Genomic DNA, 22,203 nt, shown 5'->3' with positions numbered 1-22,203 from the left:
TCATGATGAGAGGGAGGTGCTTCCCTCCAACCTGGAAAGAGGTGCTCATGTCCCTTTGCGATGGCTACTGTTTCAGCTTGCTGCCTCTCATGGATCCCATTTTTGGGCACCTAATGCAGGGCTGTGGATTCTACTAGGCACCCGAGCACCTGTTAGGCAGTGCAATGCTGAATTTAAGTTCCTTTGTGGATTTAGTCCTAGCTTCTGTGCTAAGCCCTGGCACCAACCTTGACCTGCTAGAGCAAAATGCTTTTTCTTTTTCTCTCACCAGAGGGGCATGCATGTCCCAGAGCACCATGTGCCTGTGCACAAGGCTCTTGGTACTAAGCAGTCAGAGGAAATCCTCTGGAAATCCCCTGGTTTTAGTTCCCTTTGTTGATTAGTCTCCACGACTGGGTTTGTTCACACTTCCATAGTAGGAGACAAGTCCTCTACCTGGTAACAGACTCCTCCTGCTCCCCAAGACAGGGCTTAAGAGACAGTGGCGGTGCAATTGTGTGAGCAAAGCAGACACAGTGACCACACGCACAAGCCTGTTGCTTCACATAACTGTATGTATGGATATAGATAATACGGTATATACACACTGATTTTATAGATATATATAAAATAACACCTTGTTTATAAAGCGACATTTAATTGCCACTTGCCCCCTTCCCACCCCACAAAACAATAGTATACAAAATATAAAATATCTTAAATATTTATAAACAGCGCAAGAAAAAAATAGAACTGTACGAAAATAGGTTTTCTGAGATTCCCTCCCCTTCCCCCCCCACCCCTTGGTGCATCTGGCAGGTTAATGTGCCTTGAGTCCATAGCTGTTGAGGGGGTAAGAGTAGGCCCTGCCCAATACTATCCGGTCCCGAAGGAGCTTAAATAAGACATAGTAATTGCAGAAGAGGATGAGGGCCATGGAGAGGGTGTGGTTCCACTTCTCCGAGCGCAGCAGGGAGTACAGCTGGTAGCAGACGACGCTGCCTTCGATGAGGATAAGCAGGTTGAGCAGCCGTAATGGACGGTGAAAGAGGAACTGCGGGGGGGAAAGAAAAGTCAGCATATTTGTGGTTTGCTCTGGTAAAGAAGCTGACAGAGTATTTTTGTAGCAGTTGTAGGGCCTCGGGCATTGGGGTAAATACTCTGTAATGTCCAGATCAGCTGCTAGCCGGCAACCAAGAAAAATGCCCTGGCAATCTGGATTTCCTGCTTTGGAACGTGTTACTGTGCGAGGCAACAATGCTACAGCGATTCTGGAGAATGGCTAAGGGGCACGTACTGCTGCTCTGGACTTGACACTGCTTTCCGGTTAGCTGAGCACTGTGAGTGGAAAGCCCCTCTCTCCAGAACCAGCAGAAGGAATTACCCAGGGCTGAAATCCCTTCCCTCCCCACCCTGACTGATAGGAGAGTTCACTCTCTGTGGCTCATTCAATCCTTGGCCTTTTTGCTGTGACTGCCAACAAGAGTGCCCATTTGGAACACAGCCACTTCACTCCTAGGAGCTGAACTGAGATTCACCAGTGTATTAAACACAGGCCCCAAACACATGCATACGAACCTAGGTGCACGCTGCAACGGACAATACAGGCTCCATCTCTCCCTCCCACTCTGCCCTCAAAGTACCAGAGCAACTCTGCATTTCAATTCTTTTACCATTTTCAACTTTCAGGGCAGCAGCAGCTGCCGCCGGGCCACACCTAGAATTAAATGTCTGCAAAACTACAGGGGGGAATATATTTAAAACAAAACTACTTGAACCGAGAGAAAAGAAAATAAAGGGGACCTATAATTAGGAAAGAAAGCCAGGCCTTCTGGGGACTCAAACTAAAAGCAGTCCAACCACCTTAAGTCTTATTCTTCGCTAGTCACTACCCTGCAGTTGTTTCAGTAAGAGGTTTAGCACCAAGAGTGCAACAAATCGATGAAGTATGTGTTCATGGCAGAAATGGAGCTCTGTATCGAGTGCCAGTCTGCAATGCACATTAGAAAACTTTAGAGGGCCCTGAGGTGAAGAGCAGGAAATTAAGAAAAAGGGGGGACCAAGCCCTGGCTTTGCTGGATTAAAGAATCCAATTTATTCCTTCCGCCTGACTTTCAATTCAGTCTCATCTCCACCTGCTCTGCTGCAGCAGTGCTCAACCCCCCTCCTACTCCCCCTCCCAGGAGGACATATCAGGAGAAGAGATACTTGCATAAAAGCGGGCGTGGGAGACGTCTGAAGGCACTGCTACATTATAAGGCCCTACTGCCTTGTACAGGCATCGACTGTGCCGCACCAGCACGCCCTGTGGCCAGATCGTACTTTCTGACCAGCTGAGGAGAAAAAGAAAGACGTGCCATTAGCCTACAGGAGGCAGCGGGTGGTGATGGGAGCGGTGGGGTGGGGTTGGGGGGGGGGGGGGTGTTCCCTTGATCAGCTCACGAGCTCATGTCTCATGAGAGAATTTCAGTGCACCTGCCAAAAGCAGGTAAGTATCATTATTCCTTTCAGGGAAACAGAGACATGGAGTGGTGACAAGATCACAGACTGAGTCTAAGACGAAGTCAGGAATAAGACCAAGCAGAGCCCCATTAATAAGGATAAGATGTCACAGATTTGGTGACTTCCAAAGACCTCCATGACATTTTCCACCTCAGCCCCGGGACAGCAGGGCCAGAGCTCTCAGCCTTCAGGGGACCCCCCACCAGCTCCCAGCCATGCAGCTCCAAGCCGCCGCAGGCAGCAGGAGGACCCTGGAGCCCTGAGCGAGCAGGTGCTGGGCCTCCCCACAGCAGGGCTTGGGCTCTCATCCTCCTCCCCAGGCTTCAGTTGTCCCCTGTCAGCCCTCCCCGCCACGTTATTTTTAATAAAAGTCAGACAGGGTCATGGGCTTCCATGAATGTATTGCCCACAACCTGTCTGACTTTTTCTGAAACGTGACAAAATCTTAACCTTACCCATTACCACAAGGCCCAAATGGCTCCCACCACAAGAACCAAGAGCACCTTGTATTAGCGTCAGTGGGGCTGTTAGGCAAACATCCAACCACCCGGCCGGTGTGAACTAACTGCTCTGGGTGGTTGCAAGAGTGACAGAGAGTTCCAGGGGAACAAGAGCCAGTGCTGCCAGGGCACTGCCACGAGGAAGCTGACAGCGCTCAGAGGGTGGGCAGTGCTGGCCCTGGCAGCGTGGACAGAGCAGAACAGCCATGACCTTTCCATCTAATACTAGGAAGAATGGAGACGCTTCCTCAGTGTAAACCCAGCAGGCAAAGAACAGCCGCATCTTAGAATGCCCTTGTTTAATGGGGAGAGCGCACTGACCCCTCCCGGCCTGCACTTACATGTGCTGTGGGGCGTTGCTGTATGAGCCGTGTTCTAGCTTCTGCCACTTGCCCAGGTGGGCGGCTGATCTGTGCAGCAGGTCGCAGTACCTGGGGGGAAGCAGCTGCGTAGTGAGCATAACGAAGGCGTTGATCCACACCATGATGAGGTGCTCGCAGGACCAGCGCATGTCGTAGTACTGGGTGCTCTGCAAGAGACCGGATGGGAGGTTAGCGCCGCTGGCATGTCACAGCAGAGAGCATAGGGGGGTGCTGTGTACAACCAGCAGACCAGCTCCAGACTTCACAGGCATGCACTGCCAGGCCAGTGAGTTCGGAGGGTTACCACCTAGGAGACACCTCAGAGTTCCTTCTCCTGGGCCTAGAGGAGAATGGGCAGGGGATGATGCAGCCTGTGATGTACTTGTGCATCTCCTCCCCCAGCAGCTGATACCAGAAGGGTAGCTGAGCCATGGAGTGTACATGGACCAGGGTCGTTCCATGGATTGTGGAGCCCTTTCCCTTCATTGCAGCAGATTCATGATCAGACAATCTTAACAAGCTCCAGTCACACAACAATGGACAACAGAAACTGGGTTGACTGTGAAAGTCCCCGATTTCTTAGTTAATAGACACTGAGCCTGGCACAATTTAGAGAACCAAAACACAGCCCTGGCACCAACACTTCAGATCTTTGGTTCAGGTCCAGACTTCCCTGCTGGCCCTGTTCTACAACAGGTCGAACCAAAACAGATCCGAACACACACACCCCAACCTTTGGCAAAACTTGGGAGGTGAACATGGCAGCTAGTGCCCACTTGTGGCACGACCACAGTTATCTGTCGGTCTGGGGAAGAGAACGGGGGTTAGTAAACAGGGGGAGGGGACCACGGGTGCATCACGTGTATGGCAATACCTATCCGCCAACCAGGAGCGGTACTAGTGCATTCCAGATGCAGCCACACTCCACCATCCAGGCTGCCAAAAGGGGAGACAGAAAAAAGGGGATTAACCAGTAATCTGGCACGTCAACGATTTCGTGCAAAACTGAGGAGGCAGCAGCGACGAGGGGGAGAGCTGGGGAGAGCGCCGGAGGTGGACAACAGCTACCTTCACGAAGCACAGCGGCAGGAAGGCCACATAGTAGGCACTGAAGAGGGAGTTGAAGAGAACCTCCTTGATCCTGCGGTTGAAGTCCGCTTTCAGGCACTCCACCTCATTGCGGATGAGGTCCGGGGAGAGGGGGCAACTGTGGGTGGGGATGGCCGTAGGGTTATTGAACTGTTCTTTCAGGGACTCCCGCAGGAGCGATAGGAAGTCTTTGGGTTTGACCAGGCTGCCTATGCCTGAGGTCCCGTCATCCACCATCTGATCCTGCACCAGGTAGCTGCAGTCCGGTGGGAGGGGCTGCGCTCTGCTGTCTTGGTGGAAGCAGCAAAGGGGAACGTAGACACCGAACCTGTGGGAAAGGAGGGTGAGATGGCTGCTGACCACACGCGAGACCAAGTGCCATCACTGAACAGACACAAGCACACTCCAGGGAGAAACTCCACGGAAGCCAGCGCTGTCTGGTACTCAGAGCCCAATGGTCTCCTCCCTGTAAGAAACGGAGCCTCTGCGTGGCACAGAGTTGTCTCTCTAAAATTCTTGGCTAGGAGATCCGTGAGCCCACCTACAGGCTTCTGAGGTTCAATAAACCCACTTACTACTAACAGTACATCCACCACTTCTCTCCATGGCGCCAGAGCTAATGGCTCTCCTCTCCTTCAGACACCTCCTCCCCCACACACTCCTACCCAACTGGAGTTCAGAAGCCAGGAGCTCCTCTAACCACACACCCCTCCAACATGGGTCACACGTCAGCAGTTTTTCTCTGTACAACATTCCCAACATGGCTGAGGCCACGCATTTCCCACCTCCACTGGGGCTCATGGCCCTGTCCTTTCCCCAAGGTAAGGGCAATACTCACGGGTAGCCCAAGAAGAGGAGGTTGAGCACAGAATGGCTGCGGAAGAGATTGACCAGAGTCCAGCAGAGCACCCAACCGCACAGCGTGAGCAGCACCAGGCGCGCCATAATCAGTGCCATGTAGTGAATCACTGACGTTGCGCCCACCTGAGAGGCCTGCAAATTCAAAACCCGGAAGAAAGAATTACGTAGTGCCATGGTATGACTATGTAGCAGGCACTTGAGGGGGAGAAAGAGGGTCAGCAGGATTCCAGCTGGAAGTGGAGTGACTGCTGCCCTCTTCCCCAGGAACAGAGATGGCGAGGGGTGTTGGGAGGTAGCTCTTCGAGCCCATTCGTTGGTTGGGACAATCCAAAATAATAGTGACTACTTAGAGCCCAGCCTGAACCCACTGCAAGTGACAGGCCAGCACGTCCCTGCAGCCCGCAGCTTCCCGCAGCTCCCATTGGCCGGGAACAGCGAACTGCAGTCACTGGGAGCTGCGGGGGGCCATGCCTGCGGATGGTCAACATCAGCAAAATGTCTCGCGGCCCGCAGCTGGTTATCCTGATGGGCCACATGCGGAAGGTTGATGACCCCTGTGCTAGGTTACTCCTAGAATAGGGCCTTTTAAAGTTGAACTGCAAAGTAGGGAACAAATATTTTGTTAGCCCTTTATTGCTCCATGATGATGAGACAAATGTTGCATCTTGAACATTCTTTCCCCCTACTCAAGTATATTTACAGACTGCAGTCTTGCAAAGAGAAGATGCATTCAAGATTACAATAAAGGAATTATCTGTGGTCTCTGAAGAGGTCAGAGCAGATTACATTAAGAAAAAATTCTTAGGAGTCAGCAATTGAGCAGGCCATATAAGAGATGCCTCAGCAAGGGGTTTCAAGGCCCCATTATCACAGAAATCCAAGAACGGTCTAGGGGAGGCATTACTGAGGACGATATCTTAAGTGGAAATGATAGAACTCAGAGACGGAGAAGAGCTTTTGAGGTGCCACTTAATCCAGTCTCCTGATGAACAGGGCAGGATTGCTCCCTACTGTACGTTTTCCAGTGCTTTGTCTGTCCCAGCTTTAACTATCCCAGTGGCTAGAGCTTCCAACACTTACTTGTCTTTTCACTTGCAAAACTGTTGGCGGCCCAAGTGATCTTTCCCAGCCCAAACTTGGACCACTTCTGCCCTCAAATACACAGACACAATTCTCAGTGAAATCAAGGAATGCTGTGCTCCTGGGAGGCTTCTGAAAAGCAACCAGAGCTGAAGAAGAGCAGGTCTACCAGCTACGCACGCTTCCTATTTCACTAACTTCTCAGCCTTTATTTTATACCCATTTTAGCCATGACTTTGAACTCCCTCGAATCTCTGACATTTCCCTTGTCTGGAAATCTCTTATTTTCCCCTCTAGAATATCATCAGAATTTAGCCTTGGCTAAGCAACCTATTCTTTCCTTCACTGCCTCAACTATTGCAATTCCCTTCGCTTCTCCTCCCAAATGCCAGCAGCCAGATGACTCCCACAGAGGAAGTGAGACCATTTCACCTCCTTCCAGTTCTCAAAGAGAGAACACAAAGGCCAGGATGCTCCTGAATGCTACAGGGCAGGTGGGAGCCAGGGACCAGAGCACAGCCCAGAGGTAAAGGGGGAGTTCCATGGGCACCATCAAAGCAGCGTGCTCAGCCCTTTCACAGCCATACTGAGGTGTTGGACATTTGGGCTGTTCCTCCCCACACATGAATTCACTCAGCTCACTAAAGACCTCTCTAGGACAAGTATCTAGACATGGTAGAGGAAGCAACTGCAGAATGTTACCTCGGAGATGAGGGCCCACACCAGCCTCCGTGCCAGCATCACCGTGATGAACGCTGCCAGGTGGTAATCAATGAGGTGAAAGTTCTAAAGGAGGAAAAAGAAAAGGTTTTCACCAGGAGAAGGCACCAGTGAAACCTACCTGGCGGGGGTGGGGCTGCTCGGCTGGCTGGAGTGGGCAGAACCAGGAGCTCAGATGAGCAAGCATCAAGTCTGCCAGTTGTGGGGGGAAGAGAAGCTAGCAAATTTGTCACACCGGATCCCCCCGGGGAGTGAGGAAGCAAGACATGCACCATACACAGGTCCCGCCTCCCTTAACAACTACAGCTTAGAAAGAAAACCCTGAGCCAAAGACAGATCTATAGTCCGTAGCATCTTGAGGAGCACTGCGCACAAATTCTCTTGGAAAGGTAACATTACCAACCAGAAAAGGGGTTTCCAAAATGCAGTTCCCAGAACAAGGCAGCCTGCCTTGTTCTTTAGGCAGCAATAGGGGCTGTGGAGACTACAAGTTCCAGCAGGCAATACTCCAGCTTGATTTGAGAACTGTCATCTCCACAGGCCACAGCTCTGTATTAAAGTTAGCAGCAGCTGCAGCAGTATCAAATTAGATACAGCTTTTGGGGTCCTTGGAAACTGCCAGTACAGCTGTCCAACGGGCTAAGCCTGGGTGCCACTGAACTTTGTGTCTGGTACCTGGAAGTTCCTCGAGTGAATGAGAACATTTGGCTTCTGATAGGGGCAGAGATGAGATAACAAAGGTAGATTTCACAGAGAAGATCTAAGACAGAACATTCTTTCTTCACAGATAAGAGTGATCAGGCCTGTACTGTAGCTGAATTTCAAACAAACAGCGAAATAATTTCATTGCCAATAATGTTTATAGGTATGAATACTAAGAGATCAAATCAAAACCTCATGCTTCAAAGAAGGATTACCGCCCACCCCATATGCAGTACTGCTTAACTGGCTAAGTGCATTCTGAGGAGGTCTGTCCAATTTGGAAGCATCAGGCATAAGCCACCACCCAAAGGCAGGATGCTCATCTTGCTGGGCCAACCCAGTGTGACTCAGGAAGGCAATGTTGGTGCTTAAGGCCTACATTAAACTCAGGAGAGCTGAAGTCAGTGGAGATCCTCAGCTGTTGTATATCAGTGTATCTCCTGTATCTATTCCTAACTCTGCTGCTGATTTGCTCTGTGACTCTTATAGAAATTCCAGCTATCTTCTTCAATCGGTTTCTGTTGGTCTCAGTTGGTTTTGACTACAGGAGTAGCCACTCCACAAGCCAGGAGTCTAACAGACCCTTTGCTCCATTCCAAAACCAAGGTGCGGACTAGAACTGGTAAATATCAGATCAACATTTTCATCTACTATTTCCACTAAGGGACCAAGTCTCTTCACCTCTATAACCCTACCGGATTGGCAGATTGTGGGGCTTATTTCACTCATTTATGTCAAATGCTCATCGATCTCTCGATTGAAGGAGCCACAAGGAGAAGCTACGTAATGAGGAGACACGGGCTCTCTGAGGATGGGTGTGATGCTCTGTACCTCAGGAGAACACCCTGCACCATAGGCACTGACTCCGTGGGTGCTCCAGGGTTGGAGCACCCACGGGGAAAAATTGGTGGGTGCTCAGCACCTACTGGCAGCTCCCCACCGCGCCCCCCCCCGCCCAGCTCACCTCCGCCTCCTCCCCTGAGGACTCTGGCGCCGCTCCGCTTCTCCCCCTTCCCTCCCTCCGAGGCTTGCCGCAAATCAGCTGTTTCGGCAAGCCTGTGAGGGAGGGGGGAGAAGCTGAGCGGTGGCACGCTCGGGGGAGGAGGTGGAGCAGAGGTGAGCTGGGGCAGGGAGCGGTTCCTCTGCACCCCCCGCCCCCAAGCTCACATCTGCTTCCTACAGCCCTCCCCGCGCCCTGCCCCCAGCTCACCTCCGCCTCCTCCCCTGAGCGCGCTGCCACTCCGCTTCTCCCCCTCCCAGGCCTGCCGCGTGCAAGCCTGGGAGGGAGGGTGGTGGAGGGGAAATGCAGCGCGCCCAGGGGAGGAGGCAGGGGTGGGGATTTGAGGAAGGGGTTAGAATGGGGCCGGGGTTGGGGCAGGGCCGGGGGGGGGGGGGGAGAGTGGGGCGCGAGCACCCACCAGTGCCAGCTAAAGTCAGCGCCTACGCCCTGCACCCCCATGTTCATCCTTATAATACAATTGTGTGGCATCCAATGCAAAGTTTGTCATGTTGGATGTCTTCGGAAGGCTCATGATGCACTGAGCATTATTGTTGAAGTAATGTTATAGGTTGTAATTTCATGTATATAGTTATGAGGCTGAAAATGTGTCCTCATGGCTTAAAACAAGCCCAGGCAAAACTCTCCAGGAGCAGTTCACACCGCATCAGGGCATGTATGGGACAAACCCAGCCCAGCCTCACAGGAACAAAGGACACTTGCCTAGGCAGCAACAAAAGAATCTGTTGGACTCTCAAGTGAGTCACCCCCATTCCCTTGGTCAGTTTGGGACTACAATGAGGTAATGCTCACCTGACTATGAAGGGTGGGGTGGGGGGGGGAAGCCAAGAGGGAAGAAAGAACATGATAAAAGAGAGAGACGTTTGCCATGCTCTCTCTCTTCCACCTCCATCTACAGACACCACCACCAGGCGACTGAAGAGCTGATCAAAGGGGAGAGCCTGGCTGAAGGGCAACCAGCCAGCCTGTGGTGAGAAGCATCTACATTTGAAAGGGCACTGTAAGTGTTAAGATCAGCTTAGAATGTGTTTTGCTTTTATTTCCTTTGACCAAATCAGACTTCTTGTGCTTTGACTTATCACTTAAAATCTATCTTTTGTAATGAATAAATTTGTTGGTTTATTCTACCTGAAGCAGTGTGTTTGGTTTGAAGCATGTCAGAGACTCCCCTTGGGATAACAAGCCTGGTATATATCAATTTCTTTGCTAAATTGACGAACTCATACAAGCTCGTAGCATCCAGCTGACATAACTGTACACTGCAAGATGGAGGTTCCTAGGGTTGCGTCTGGGACCGGAGATATTGGCTAGCGGCATTTGGTTGCACAATCCAAGCAGCAGTCGGCCAAAAGTGCTCACTCAAGTAGCTGGGAGCAGTTTACATGCCTGAGGCTGTGCGTGAACAGCCCGGGAGTGGGGTTCTCACAGCAGAGCATGGTAAGGCTGGCTCCCGGAGTCGAGGATTGGAGTGACCTAGCAGATCACCGGTCCAGATAACACCAGGGGAACGTCACAATGGGAACTCACCAGAGAGGTGCAGGAGGCAGGGTGATTGTAGGGATACCACCAGACAGTCTTGTAGATATTGATGTACTGAATAAAGAGCGCCACTAGCAGGTAGACGAAGAAGAGGAATTCAAAGAGAAGGCTCCCGTCCAGTGGCAGGTCAGGGATCCGGCAGTGACGCACAGGCTCTGGGGTGATCAGGGCCGTTATGGGAGGAGCTGAGAGGCTGATAGCACTACCATTCCTGAAACAGACAGACGCCATTAATTGTAGGGTCAGCATCCTGTGCTGCCTCAAGCTGCCTCCCTAAGGTTTCAGGGTGATTACTGAATGGTGCGGGGGGCATGGATTAAGGAAAGCAGAACCCTGCTGACCAGAGTTTGCATCATTCACACATCTGGCACAGGGAAAGTAGATGCTCCCTGCTCATCTTAACACAGTCAACACCCTTCCCTGGCCTCTTCCATAGGTGCCTCTCAACTTCTCCAGGATTATTATAACCATTTCACAGAGGAGGACTAAGGCATAAAGAAGAGAAGTTACTTCCCCAACCTCATATCCTAGTGGCAGCGCATCTCCCCTTATACACACTTCTGTTCTAGCTTTCCTCCCACCCTGCAGCAGAGGGAGAATCACGCCTATGCTCTGACACATTACAGTGATTCCCCAGTGGCACTGCAGAGAACAGAGCGGAACGGGCTAGGATTCCACAGTTCTAGGATTCATGGCCCCCAATCTTGCTGCTGGGGAAACAGACGAGAACTGTGCCTTCCTAATCTCTATCACTCTGTCCTTTCCAGTGACACAGGGGGAATGCTATGCTTGTGAACATTTTCTCCCTTTGGGACAGATTAAAATGTAAAACAGAAAGGAGACATACAGGGAAATGGGTCAGTCAGTGGCACAGCCAGGGAGACAATCTAGGAATTCCCTTCTAACCACCAGATCACTCTCCTTCGGAGAGCCAAGAATAGAATGCAGGAGACCTGGGTCCCAGCTTGTGCTCTAACCACTAGACCTACTCCCTCCCAGTGCCACTAAAAAGAACTCAAGGTTCTGGTCTACCAATTTGCTGCTTCAGCCATTAGGTAAGACTGCTTCACAGAGCTTGGAACAGAACCCAGGATTCCTGGTTTCCAGGCTTCTGCTCTAACCATTAGAAAACACTTCCTCACTGTATCATAGTGTGTCTTGCTGGCCATACTGTTTTGTCCTCACCTGTTTCTCAGACCAGTGCCGTTGCCACAGCTCCCGCCAACCAAAGTCTGGAGAGAAGGCAAAGCTGAACGGCTTAGCTGCTGCCGACTGGGTCCCCTCCTTCCACCGGGCATGACCAGGAACCGATCCACTTCCAGTGCCTCCAGCAGGCTCTGCCTTGAGACCCAGACAACAACCCAAAAGCCTTCCCAGCTCTGCAGGGGAGAAAGAGGTGGGGAGGAACAGTGGTATTAATTAAGCTGAAAACCTCCAGTGATCCACCTCACAGTTGAGACCAGGTCAACCCATCCAGAAAGAAGCCACATTTATTTGCACAGAAACTACTGGCAAACCTGGGACTCCTACCAATACCCTGGGGCCACTGACCCTTTAAAACAGTCTTAGGTTCCTTGTCTGCCTGAATAAATAGGATGGAACAGTGCTTACAGGTAAACATTAAGACATACTAGCACTATGCCTTTAAGAAGTGATTGTGTAAATGAATTGCCAATGAATAGTATAACCTCCTGTTGGCTGAGAAGCTGGACAGATGATCTCTAGTCACTAAGCAAAGCAGAATTATGTGCTCTAGTGTAACAGCAAGAATGAAATGAACCTCTCTTTGCTTCAATGTAAGAAACTGTGAAAGATAAACTGCTCTCCATAATTTTCTAAAACAATTTACAGTTGGAAAACAGTTTTTGAAGTTGGTGGATAATGAGGCTCTGTGTACACTGGACGTCAAACAGTGTCAGCCATTGACTAGTTTACAGCTAATTTTAGCAAAACAGCATCTCACTCTACTCTGGCAAAGGAAATGACCCCAGAGAGATGTGAATGTCTTATTATCACACTCTGCCCTTATAAAAGCAAGCTTTTTAAATGCCTGTGAATTTATTAATTTCTTTAAACTGAAAACTATCATGTGTTTACTTTTAAAAAAAGAAAAATGGATCCATAGACTGTGCAGCTCAGATTAATAGTACAAAGCTGGAACTTCTGGTGCAGCAGTCACTAATTCCATGATTACTGTTTTTAAAATATATCTATGACTTATCCTTACAGGATTTTAGTGGGATTTGATGGTTAACAGATTGACAAATGTGAGTGACAGCTGTAAATTGGAGCCTCAGTCCTGCAAGTCACTCCACGTTGGGCAACTTTCCAGGATCAGGGTCTTGAAGATGAAACCCAGACTAAAAGCACCTTGACCTGTTTGTAAGTTTCCAAGAAAGTGTACCTTCCAATACCTTGGAGCAAGAACTGAGCCTGAATCAAAGCCCTGCATCTGAACACCCCAAACTTCTACAAAAATTTGGATCTGGCTTTAAAATTTGCAGATGCCCCCTATCTCTAATTATAAGCCAATTATCACCTCCTTTAAAATCCTAAGGAGTCACAGAGATGCCAAGAAGCATGTTGAGCAAGTCACATCACTGTCATCATGGACACAGCTTACGAAAGAGCTATTCCACCCTAAACATGTCCTCAAAGAACTTCCATTTTGTACTAAAATGTTTTATGCATACTCTCCAGCTGAAGGCCAATTTTCATAAAGTTTCAACGAGATCGGTTGAGCTCTTTTTTGAGATGACTGTTTTGCATGTGCCCCTGTAAAGGTGGCTTGCAAAAACGAGGGGAAATGGACTAAGACTGCCCCCCTTTTTTAACCTGTTTATGTTTGTACAGTAGAATTTCAAAGTTTTGTCTAGAGTGGAAGAAATTATGGTGCCTGGAGAACTAGTGAAATGGTGACAGGGCTACAGCCAAGAGAGTGAAAGTTGAGCAATCTGGGCTGTGAGAGAAAGGTTGTTTTTTTTTTAATTGTTATTTATTTAAAACTTTTTTTTGGTTAATATCAAGTGAACTGTAATAACCAATTAACATTGTGAAGAATGGAAGCCTCTTTGCCTTTTCAATTCATGCATGAAAACTTGCAGTAGTTTCTTTAGACCTTTAAGAAGTTCTCCAGCAAAATTAGGGACGGCTAGACTTGATGTTTCTGATATTTTAAGGTAAAATACAAGCAGAAAAGAAACCACAGGCTTTTTTTTTAAATCTATTGTAATGAAGGAAAAGAGGGTACAAGCTCAACTGTAAAAAAAAAAAAAAAAAAAAAAAAAAAAAGTCCTTTGAAGGTCACCTTAAAAAGAAAATGATGTTGTCTTTTGTGTTTTCTTAAGGCACTAATGATTTTTAGACCTCAAACTTGCCATGGACTTAGCCCTCAGTGGAGCACTTGTGCTTGTGATAGGTTAGGTAAGGCAATTCACTAATAAATGAGTTCTGTACAATTGATGTATTGGCCATGTAGGGGACTTCCCATTGGCCATTTTCAGTCATGAGCATCTGTACAATAACAAACCAGCATGTATCCTACAGAAGGTACAGTATATACTGTAGAACTCACTTGAAGCTTCCTGAGACTTCTTATAAACTGTGAAAGAGGAAGGATGGAAGACTCTAAAACATGAAAGGAATAACTTTAAAAGGCATTTTAAGCAAAACAAGATTATTTTATAAACTGGGGAAACTATTCATCTAATTCTCCCTAAAGGAATGCTTTATGGTAGAGGGCATAATATCCAGGGGTCTGTAATTTAACTATAGGCATTAAAGGGGCACTTAAAAAAATTATTTCCTTGCGTTATCCATTGCACATTCAATAATTCATGCAAAGAATTTAACAAATCTAATTTGTGTCTAGCAATTTATGGAGTTTGTTTACTTATCAGCTTACACACTGAAAGCAGAGTGGCCACTTTCACCTTCTGGCTTTAGACCTTAGCACAGATGCTGGAGGGTTTCCATTGTTAAATAAGAATGTATATAAAAACCCTTTTTAATACACACACACACACACACACAATCTCTGTTATTCAAGATTTACGTGGATATAACTCTATTGACTTCAGTGGAGTCAGTCTCAAATTACCCTGGTGTAAATAAGAGTAAAACTTGCATACCACCCACTTTTTTAAGGAACACAAACAGACCAGATTCACCCCTGGTTTAACTCCAGGGAAGTCAATGCAGCTACATCAGGAATGAATTTGGACTGAAAACTACATTTTGGGCCTTAAACCGGTGTTCCTTTAAGAAAAATAGTATCTTTAAGGTTTTTAATTATTTGTTTCATTTAAGGTATGGTTCAACTCTGAAAAGCGCGTAACAGTGCTCATAATCTCTTATTCCAACACACCTGACCCCTACGTGTATCCAGCTGCTCGTTTGAGACAAAAATAAGTATGTTCTACTCTTTACTCGTTACCTCTGCAGTGCCAGCACAGCTACTGGAGAGTGAGCTGGAGTCTATTCTGGCTTGTGCACCACCAGTAGAATTGTTTCTCAGAACCGTTCCAATGCACAGCCAAAACCTTCTTTCAATTGCAGCTCTGAAACCCAAGGCAAAAGGGGGTTGCATTGAAGGCAGTATTTGTTATGCACAGCCTTTGTTGCTGGTGATGATGTGCAAGCTGAAAAGCACCCAGCTTGGCTCTCAGATCCCAGTTTGAGTTTGCAGAGCTGGCAGTTAGGAAAAAAAACAAAACCTTTTACTTGTAAACAGAATACAGTAATTTGACCTGGAGTCATCAAGAGACAAATATAACATCCCAAGATGCCATTTTCACAGTCACTTTTCAGAGTAGAATTGCATTTTAAAAAGCACAACTAAATAAAAAAGTTGTCTAATATGCTTATGTACTCTCTCAAATAAGAATATTGAGAATTTTTAATTATCTTGTAATGTTGCTTAAAAAACAATTACTAAAAAGAATGGCTTTGGGATTGTCTAGTCCTCATGCCTGAAATCCATGCACTCTCTACAGCCACATATTTAAACCCCAGTAGGAGTCAAATCAACCCTTTGTCCTTCCAAGGTAGATAGATTCAATATTGTGCAGTTTATGCTAGCTGGTGAGAAGGGAGACATGAACTTGAAGTTCTGAAAAGATGTGAAGATCCCCTGATTTTTGTTGCTGTGCCCTGACTGGCCACCTTCTACCCCACAGGTGGCTGCATGCCAGGGGTGCTTCATGTATATAGTCTCAGTCATAAGAAGTGAACAAAAATGGCAGATATCAGCTCTCTCTGCTGAGACTGTTAGGTACCTGGATTTGACACCATATTGTCTCTCACAGGCCACCTGTTATCCTCCTGCACCATGATCACATGCAAAGAAAATGTATCCTTCCTCTAAGCCCCTAAATAGACATTCCTGTCTCCACCCCATCTCCTTGTGCCCTACAGGCGCATGTGTACATTACAGTACATACACAACTCACAGGTGAGTGTGATTCTCCACTTGGATGCCCCTGCTTTCTGGCTAAGCAGAGATGACGACCAGGGTGCTGCCATGCCTGTGAAGCTGATGCCCCTTCCCCCTGTCTCCCACAGGGATACACAACAGGTGATACCAGTGGAATCACTGAGAAGAGCAGTACCAGCAGTAAGCACAAAAGGAGCTACCAGCAACAGCAGACAGAACCCTATCAGCATTTCCAGTACCCCCGATGCTAGTCACCAGAACTAGAACCACTGCCAGTGTCCAAATCCATTAGTGCTGGAAGGTGGGGGGAAGGGAGGTAAGCAGCAAGGAAAAGGAATGAGCAGAGAGAAGACTGGAGACAACTGAGGAAGGAAGAGGAGAAAGACCAGGGGGACTTCTGATGTCCCTGCAACAGTTCCCTCGCTTGGGGTAACTACATGATGTGGCAGGTCCCCTCATTTATTCCTGCGGCATAGCACATCTTATAACCACACCAGGACCCGTGCACTCTAGAACCCTTCCAGTACCTACCCCATATTGCCTTGCCCTGCTGCTGGGAGCAGGGGCTTTTGTGCAATTTCCAAACATGGGGCACTACATTCACAGGGATGGGGTTCAGAGGATTGGCTGAACAAGTGCAGTTGCAATTCTCATGGCAAGAGACCTTTTAAGACTACATCCGTTCAGCCAAGTCTGAATGACAGACTTCATCCCAGGTGCGGCAACCGAATGATACAGCCACCAGCTGCAGAACACTTGGGACAGCTGCTGCAAGGGGACATGAGTAGCTGTACAGGTGAGAGAAGCTCAGTGTATCCAAACCAATGGTTTGTTTGGAATGCCTGTTTCTCATAGGGCAGACAGAGCCACAAAGGTAGCTTCCTACCCAGAGGAGGGATAGAGGAGAGCAAGGAAAAGTCCTCTGGCTTTTGGGAGTATAACAAATAAAAGTCGAGGCATGACTTTTACTGTGCAAATATACAATCCTTCCATTCCTTTCTGTCTCTTCTTTTTCCTCCCCTATTTAAATTTTTTCCTCAAATATCAAACAAATAATGTTAAGAACCTTGGCTATAGCTCCCCCAATCATCAATCTAATCCCAGACTTCCATTCATCTCACAAGCCTAATCCCACGCCTAAAGGATCAGTGAAGTTACATTACATACATCTTGAAAAAAAGAAATGCTTTTCTCTCTTCAACAAACTTCTGCAGCGAGCCCTGACATTTGGGTCAATTTCTGACTTGCTTTAAACCCTCTGCACCCCCTCTGAAACCAGAGGGTCTTTGTCCCCAGTTTACAGATGGAGAAGCTTAGACAGAGAGAAGACAGGTGACATGGCCAGCATAACAAAGTTAGGAACAGAAGGTAAGAGTCCGCCCAGTCCCGTGCTCTCACCATTAATAACACCGCTCGCTTTTGTCACTTTGTTGTAGCTAAAATTGAGATGGTACTGGTACTACAGCATTGGACTAGCATCACAAGAGCTAAAACGGAGGTTGTACTTTCATTTTTCCAAACCCATTTTCATGCAGAAGTAACCGACAGGTTGTCAGACTGCAAACTAAATATTTGGCTTGCAGGGCCCCCAGCAATAAACACAACTTTGCAACTCCCACTGGTAATAAAAGAGCACACCTGCCACCTGGAAGCAGAACCCTGTACCCCTCCCCCATTCAGGGAGGCATAACTGGTTAGCAGACCTCTGAAGTCAGCACATTTTCCATGTTCCCGCGCTGCATGGAACACTCGGAAGCAACAGATAAAGAGAGTATTAAACCACCAGAGAGAGAGAAAAATTATAAAGCATAGTCAAGGTCTGACTCTAGAGCCACTGAGCCAGCAAATTTACAGTTAAGGCTTCAAATCAGTTCCAGATCCAGGGTCAGGGGACTCATGATCAGTACTACTGGATTCATTTTTAATCAGTGACTGAGAATTCCTCTCCCCTTTAAAATTTAAATTCAGAAGTAACAAGCCAACTAATGCAGGGTTCCACCATAAAGCACAATACTGGCAAATGGAAAGAAGCCATCAATCAGTCTCAGTGTGTGACCCAAAACTGGGAAAAGTGCAGAAATTAATAATGAAAGGCAGACAAAGCCTCATTTGCTGTATATATGTGGATTTGATTTACATCAGGAAGACTTGATTTAATCATGGATTTCTACATAAAAGTGCATTCTTGTTGGTTGTTATAACCTTAATACATATTCTTCACAACTCAGAGATAGATGAGACCAAGCTGTGTCTCTTTTATGGCCTGCTGCCATTATAGGTTTTTCCTTCTAGCGAGAGAACGGTATGGTACAGGGGGCAGGCAAACTTTTTGGCCTGAGGGCCGCACTGGGTTTCTGAAATTGTATGGAGGGCCAGTTAGGGGAGGCTGTGCCTCCCCAAACAGCCAGGCATGGCCCGACCCCCGACCCCTATCCAACCACCCCACTTCTCGCCCCCTGATGGCCCCCCTGGGACTCCTGCCCCATCCACCCCCCCTGCTCTCGGTCCCCTGACCGCCTCCAGTCTCCCCGCCCCTAACTGCCCGCCGCCGCCCCATCCAACCCCGCCTCTCCTTCCTGACTGCCTCCCCCAGGACCCCTGCTCCCATTCAACCCCCGCTCCCCTCCCTCTGATCGCCCCAACCCCTATCCAAGCCCCTGCCCACCTCCCGAACACCCCTGCCCTCTATCCAACCCCCTCTGCTCCCTGCCCCCTTACCGTGCTGCCTGGAGCACCGGTGGCTGGCAGGGCGGCTGCACCAGGACAGGCAGCCGCACAGCACAGAGCACCCGGTCAGGCCAGGCTCTGCAGCCCCGCCGCCCAGAGCACTGCGCTGCACAGCGGCGTGGCTGCGGGGGTGGGGGGACAGTGTGGGAGGGGCCGGGGGCTAGCCTCCCAGGCCAGGAGCTCAGGGGCCAGGCAGGACAGTCCCGCAGGCCAGATGTGGCCCGCGGGCCGTAGTTTGCCCACCTCTGGTATGGTAGATTTCAAATCAATGAAGGCTACATTCAGAAAGACCTCAAGACTTCTGGAATATGCTGCTCAAACAGTTTCACTTTTGTTTCTACTGCCTGTCCCCCCCTTCTCACATTTATCTCCAGACCTCCTCTTCTTCTCCAGATCTATTCCGCCCCCAACAATCTTCTATTCATTGAACTTTTTGAAACTTTGCACTTTAGAGGGAGGTAAGGGACCGACTCTGTGTACACAAATTTGCAGAGGGACAATAGAGTTGATGTCTGTTATTTCTCACCTCTATATACTATTTATTTATTTTGCTGTTAATAAGCATGTTATCTCTGGGGACACAAATCCACAGTTTGAGAACTGCAAAACTAAGCATCTCTGATCGTATCTTCTAGACTTAGCAGTGAGTCCCATTCGGTAGATAGAAAGATTAACCTAAATAATCTATACAGAAGCCTGTGGAACTCCGTAAGATTGGGTCCCTAATCCATGAACTATTGGAACTCATTTACAAAACTTTTCTTAAACGTTACATGAATATATTGTCTCATACTACAGAACTAGAATTTATAATCCCTATTCCATGATGAGATATCTTTGAGCTATAATGTATCTTAATTAAAACTATCTTTAGATGAAATGCTTTTGGAGGAAAAAAATCATCAAAAAATCCGATTTAATTAAAAAACAGATTTTTTTGATTTTTTAAAAAAAATCATTGATTTTTATCCACGCTGCACAGTACCACTGAAACGCATCCATCTCTGAGGAGGAAAACAGCCGGCAAGAAGGGCACTGGTGGGGAAAGTATTGGTCAAAGACAACGGGACAAACACCTGCTCTTTAAAACTTCCACGGCACTCGATGTCCATGCAGGAGACAGGAGCTTGGCTGTGAAAATCTCACCTGAAAAAACTACCCACAGCAAAGTACATGGGGCTCAATTTAGCTACTCATGGGGCATACTCGCTGCAAGTTTGGGACACATCTATACACACCTCATTTTTATACCCCTCAGCCATTCCCTCAGACCACCTTAATGGAGGGGTGTGAAGAAGAGACTTTCAGAGGTGGGGATGGCACCTGGCCATCTTTAAGGTAGAGGGGAAAATGTGGGTGGGTGGGAGGGGGCAGTCCGGCACTCTTACTGAACCCTTCCCTTAATAAAAAGAAAAGGAGTACTTGTGGCACCTTAGCGACTAACCAATTCTCTAAGGTGCCACAAGTACTCCTTTTCCTTTTGCGAATACAGACTAACACGGCTGTTACTCTGAAACCTTCCCTTAATAGAAAAACAAAGCAAAACTTTAAAAGCGGTAAGAGAAAATACTTCAGCAGCATATAATTATCCTGTGGCACTCACTGCTGCAGGATGCTGTTGAAGCACACAGCTTCATAAAATTGTAATGAAGGATTAAATAATTGCATGAATGAGGACATTTGTAGTTATGCTAGCAAGGACGGAAAAAATTACAGGAGCCATCAGTCTTCATGCCTCAGGGTGTAAACTGATCAACAGCCAACCGTCAGGAAGAAATTTCTCACCCAGAATACAGGGTTACACAATTACCCAGCGGCACAGTGGGTTTCTTCAGCCTCCTTTATAATATGGCATTAGTATCTGTCAAAGGCAGGATACTGGACTACAGACACCATTGGTTTGTTCTGGTAAGATAAGGAGAAAGAACTGCAGAGCTGGTCTGTTCTAGAACAAGAGTTCTGACAAGTTGGATCATTGGTCTATTTTGGTCTTACAATTCCTACGTTTCTCAATCATAAAGAGATGGGGACAGCAAAGCTCAAGTCTCATCCAGCATGTGAGATTTAAAATAAAGAAGCTGACAGGAATTACTAAACTAAGAATGTTACCCAAAAGCCACTTGGCGTTGTCATCCGAGAGCTGGAAACAGTTTCAATTCGATACCCAAAATAGCATTTCTATACATAATAATGACATAGTTATAAGGTCTGATCTCTCACATCCTACCACGGCTAGAAACAAAAGCCTTATACACTAATAGGAATGAGTAATCCCCTGTTCATCTCACTGATATAAAACAACTGCTTCTACACCTGATGAGTTATGAGATCTTAGACCTCAAATGTGCCACTAGTCCAGAGTTGAATGTCACCCACCCCAGGCCTCAATGTAGAATAATTTTGGGGGGAATTTAAAAAACAAAACAAAAAAAAACAGTTTTATAAATGGCATTTCTGAAGCAGCTGGTTGGACTGTTAGAATAAATCCCAGAGAAGATGGATTAGCAGGCAGAGTGCATATGAGACAATTTATTGTCGCTGTATGTGTATATAAACACACAATCCTTGAATTGTCTTCATTCTACAGACTTTAGCAAGCAACTGTACGTATACACAGTACCACTGAAACTCACCCACCACTGAAGAGCAGTCATGCAGCCCTCTGGTTGACTGCCCACTGCATGACAACGGGGAGGGAAATTTCAGCTAGGAGCACTGAGAATTTAAATATTGTGCATTATGTGAGTGGAGGGGGAAAAAACGTTATTTTTAAAGCCATGACAAAAGATTCTGACCTAGGATCCTGTGTGCTAATTTCAGTCAGTGGCCATTTTTTTATGGCCAAGTTAACTACTGAAAAATTCAAGGTTTACTACAAACTGAGAAGCCTCATATATTCCCACCCAGCCTCTCACACAAAAGACACATGGCCTACTGGCCCACACACAGGACTGGTAGCCAGGAACTCCCTGTGTTCTAGCTCTTCCACTGACTTGCTGTGATACCTAGACCAAGTCACTTCAACTCTCTGGGCCTGAAAATCCTCATCTGTAAAACAGGGATTATTTTTTGCCTTGCAGGGCAGTAGTTAATGTTTGTACAGCACTATATACAGTAAAAGCTGTGTCATCTGGCCCTGTACCAGCTGGAAAGCTCCATAAACCAGCATTTCTAATCTTCATGGAAAGTCTGGTTTATAGATTGGTTGGTGCGGGGCTAGCAGGCTCCCTACCTGGCTCCCCAGAAGCAGCAACATGTCCCTGCTGCTCCTAGGCAGAGGAACGGCCACAAGGGGTTCAGAGTCCAGGAGGGGGTGTGGGGCTGCAGTGCGGGCTCTGGGAGGGAATTTGGGTGCAGGAGGGGACTCAGGGAAGGGAGTTGAGGCACAGGATGGGTTTTGGGGTGCCAGATCTGGGGGGTGCTCACCTTGGGCGGCTTGCCGCAAGCGACAACCTGCTCCGGCTACTCTTAGGCGGAGATGCGGCAGACGGCTCTGCACACTGCTTCCGCCCACAGGCGGTGCCCCTGCAGCTCCCATTGGCCACAGTTCCCGGCTAATGGGAGCTGCAGAGCCAGCGCTCAGGGCAGGGTCGGGGCAGCACACAGAGCCGCCTGCCGCGCTTCCACCAAGGAACAGCAGGGACAGGTGGCCGCTTATGGGAGCTGCCCGAGGTGAATGCCCCCCCAGAT

At 47.9% G+C, this 22,203-nt stretch overlaps 1 protein-coding gene across 3 annotated transcripts in view; it reads right to left on the bottom strand.

Moving 5' to 3' along the window:
* Positions 1-796: 796 nt before the first annotated feature.
* The window catches only part of TMEM39A (transmembrane protein 39A), a 29,999-nt gene continuing 8,592 nt past the window's right edge, over positions 797-22,203 (bottom strand). Inside the window, exons 2-9 of one of the 3 annotated variants that reach the window (XM_074947480.1) lie at positions 11,538-11,731; positions 10,341-10,563; positions 7,076-7,159; positions 5,271-5,425; positions 4,412-4,760; positions 3,323-3,510; positions 2,192-2,312; positions 797-1,033 (exon numbers count right to left, since the gene is read on the bottom strand). In XM_074947480.1, coding sequence (XP_074803581.1) covers positions 800-1,033; positions 2,192-2,312; positions 3,323-3,510; positions 4,412-4,760; positions 5,271-5,425; positions 7,076-7,159; positions 10,341-10,563; positions 11,538-11,650 — 1,467 coding nt within the window. In that variant the 5' untranslated portion in view covers positions 11,651-11,731 and the 3' untranslated portion in view covers positions 797-799. Of the gene's footprint in view, positions 1,034-2,191; positions 2,313-3,322; positions 3,511-4,411; positions 4,761-5,270; positions 5,426-6,373; positions 6,520-7,075; positions 7,160-9,941; positions 10,096-10,340; positions 10,564-11,537; positions 11,732-22,203 lie in introns of those variants that run through there. The other 2 variants (XM_074947489.1, XM_074947496.1) reach the window with 2 other exon arrangements.

The sequence above is a fragment of the Natator depressus genome, chromosome 1 (assembly GCF_965152275.1).
Source record: "Natator depressus isolate rNatDep1 chromosome 1, rNatDep2.hap1, whole genome shotgun sequence".
In the NCBI taxonomy this organism is placed as follows: domain Eukaryota; kingdom Metazoa; phylum Chordata; order Testudines; family Cheloniidae; genus Natator; species Natator depressus.
This window is presented reverse-complemented; position numbering and strand designations above follow the sequence as displayed.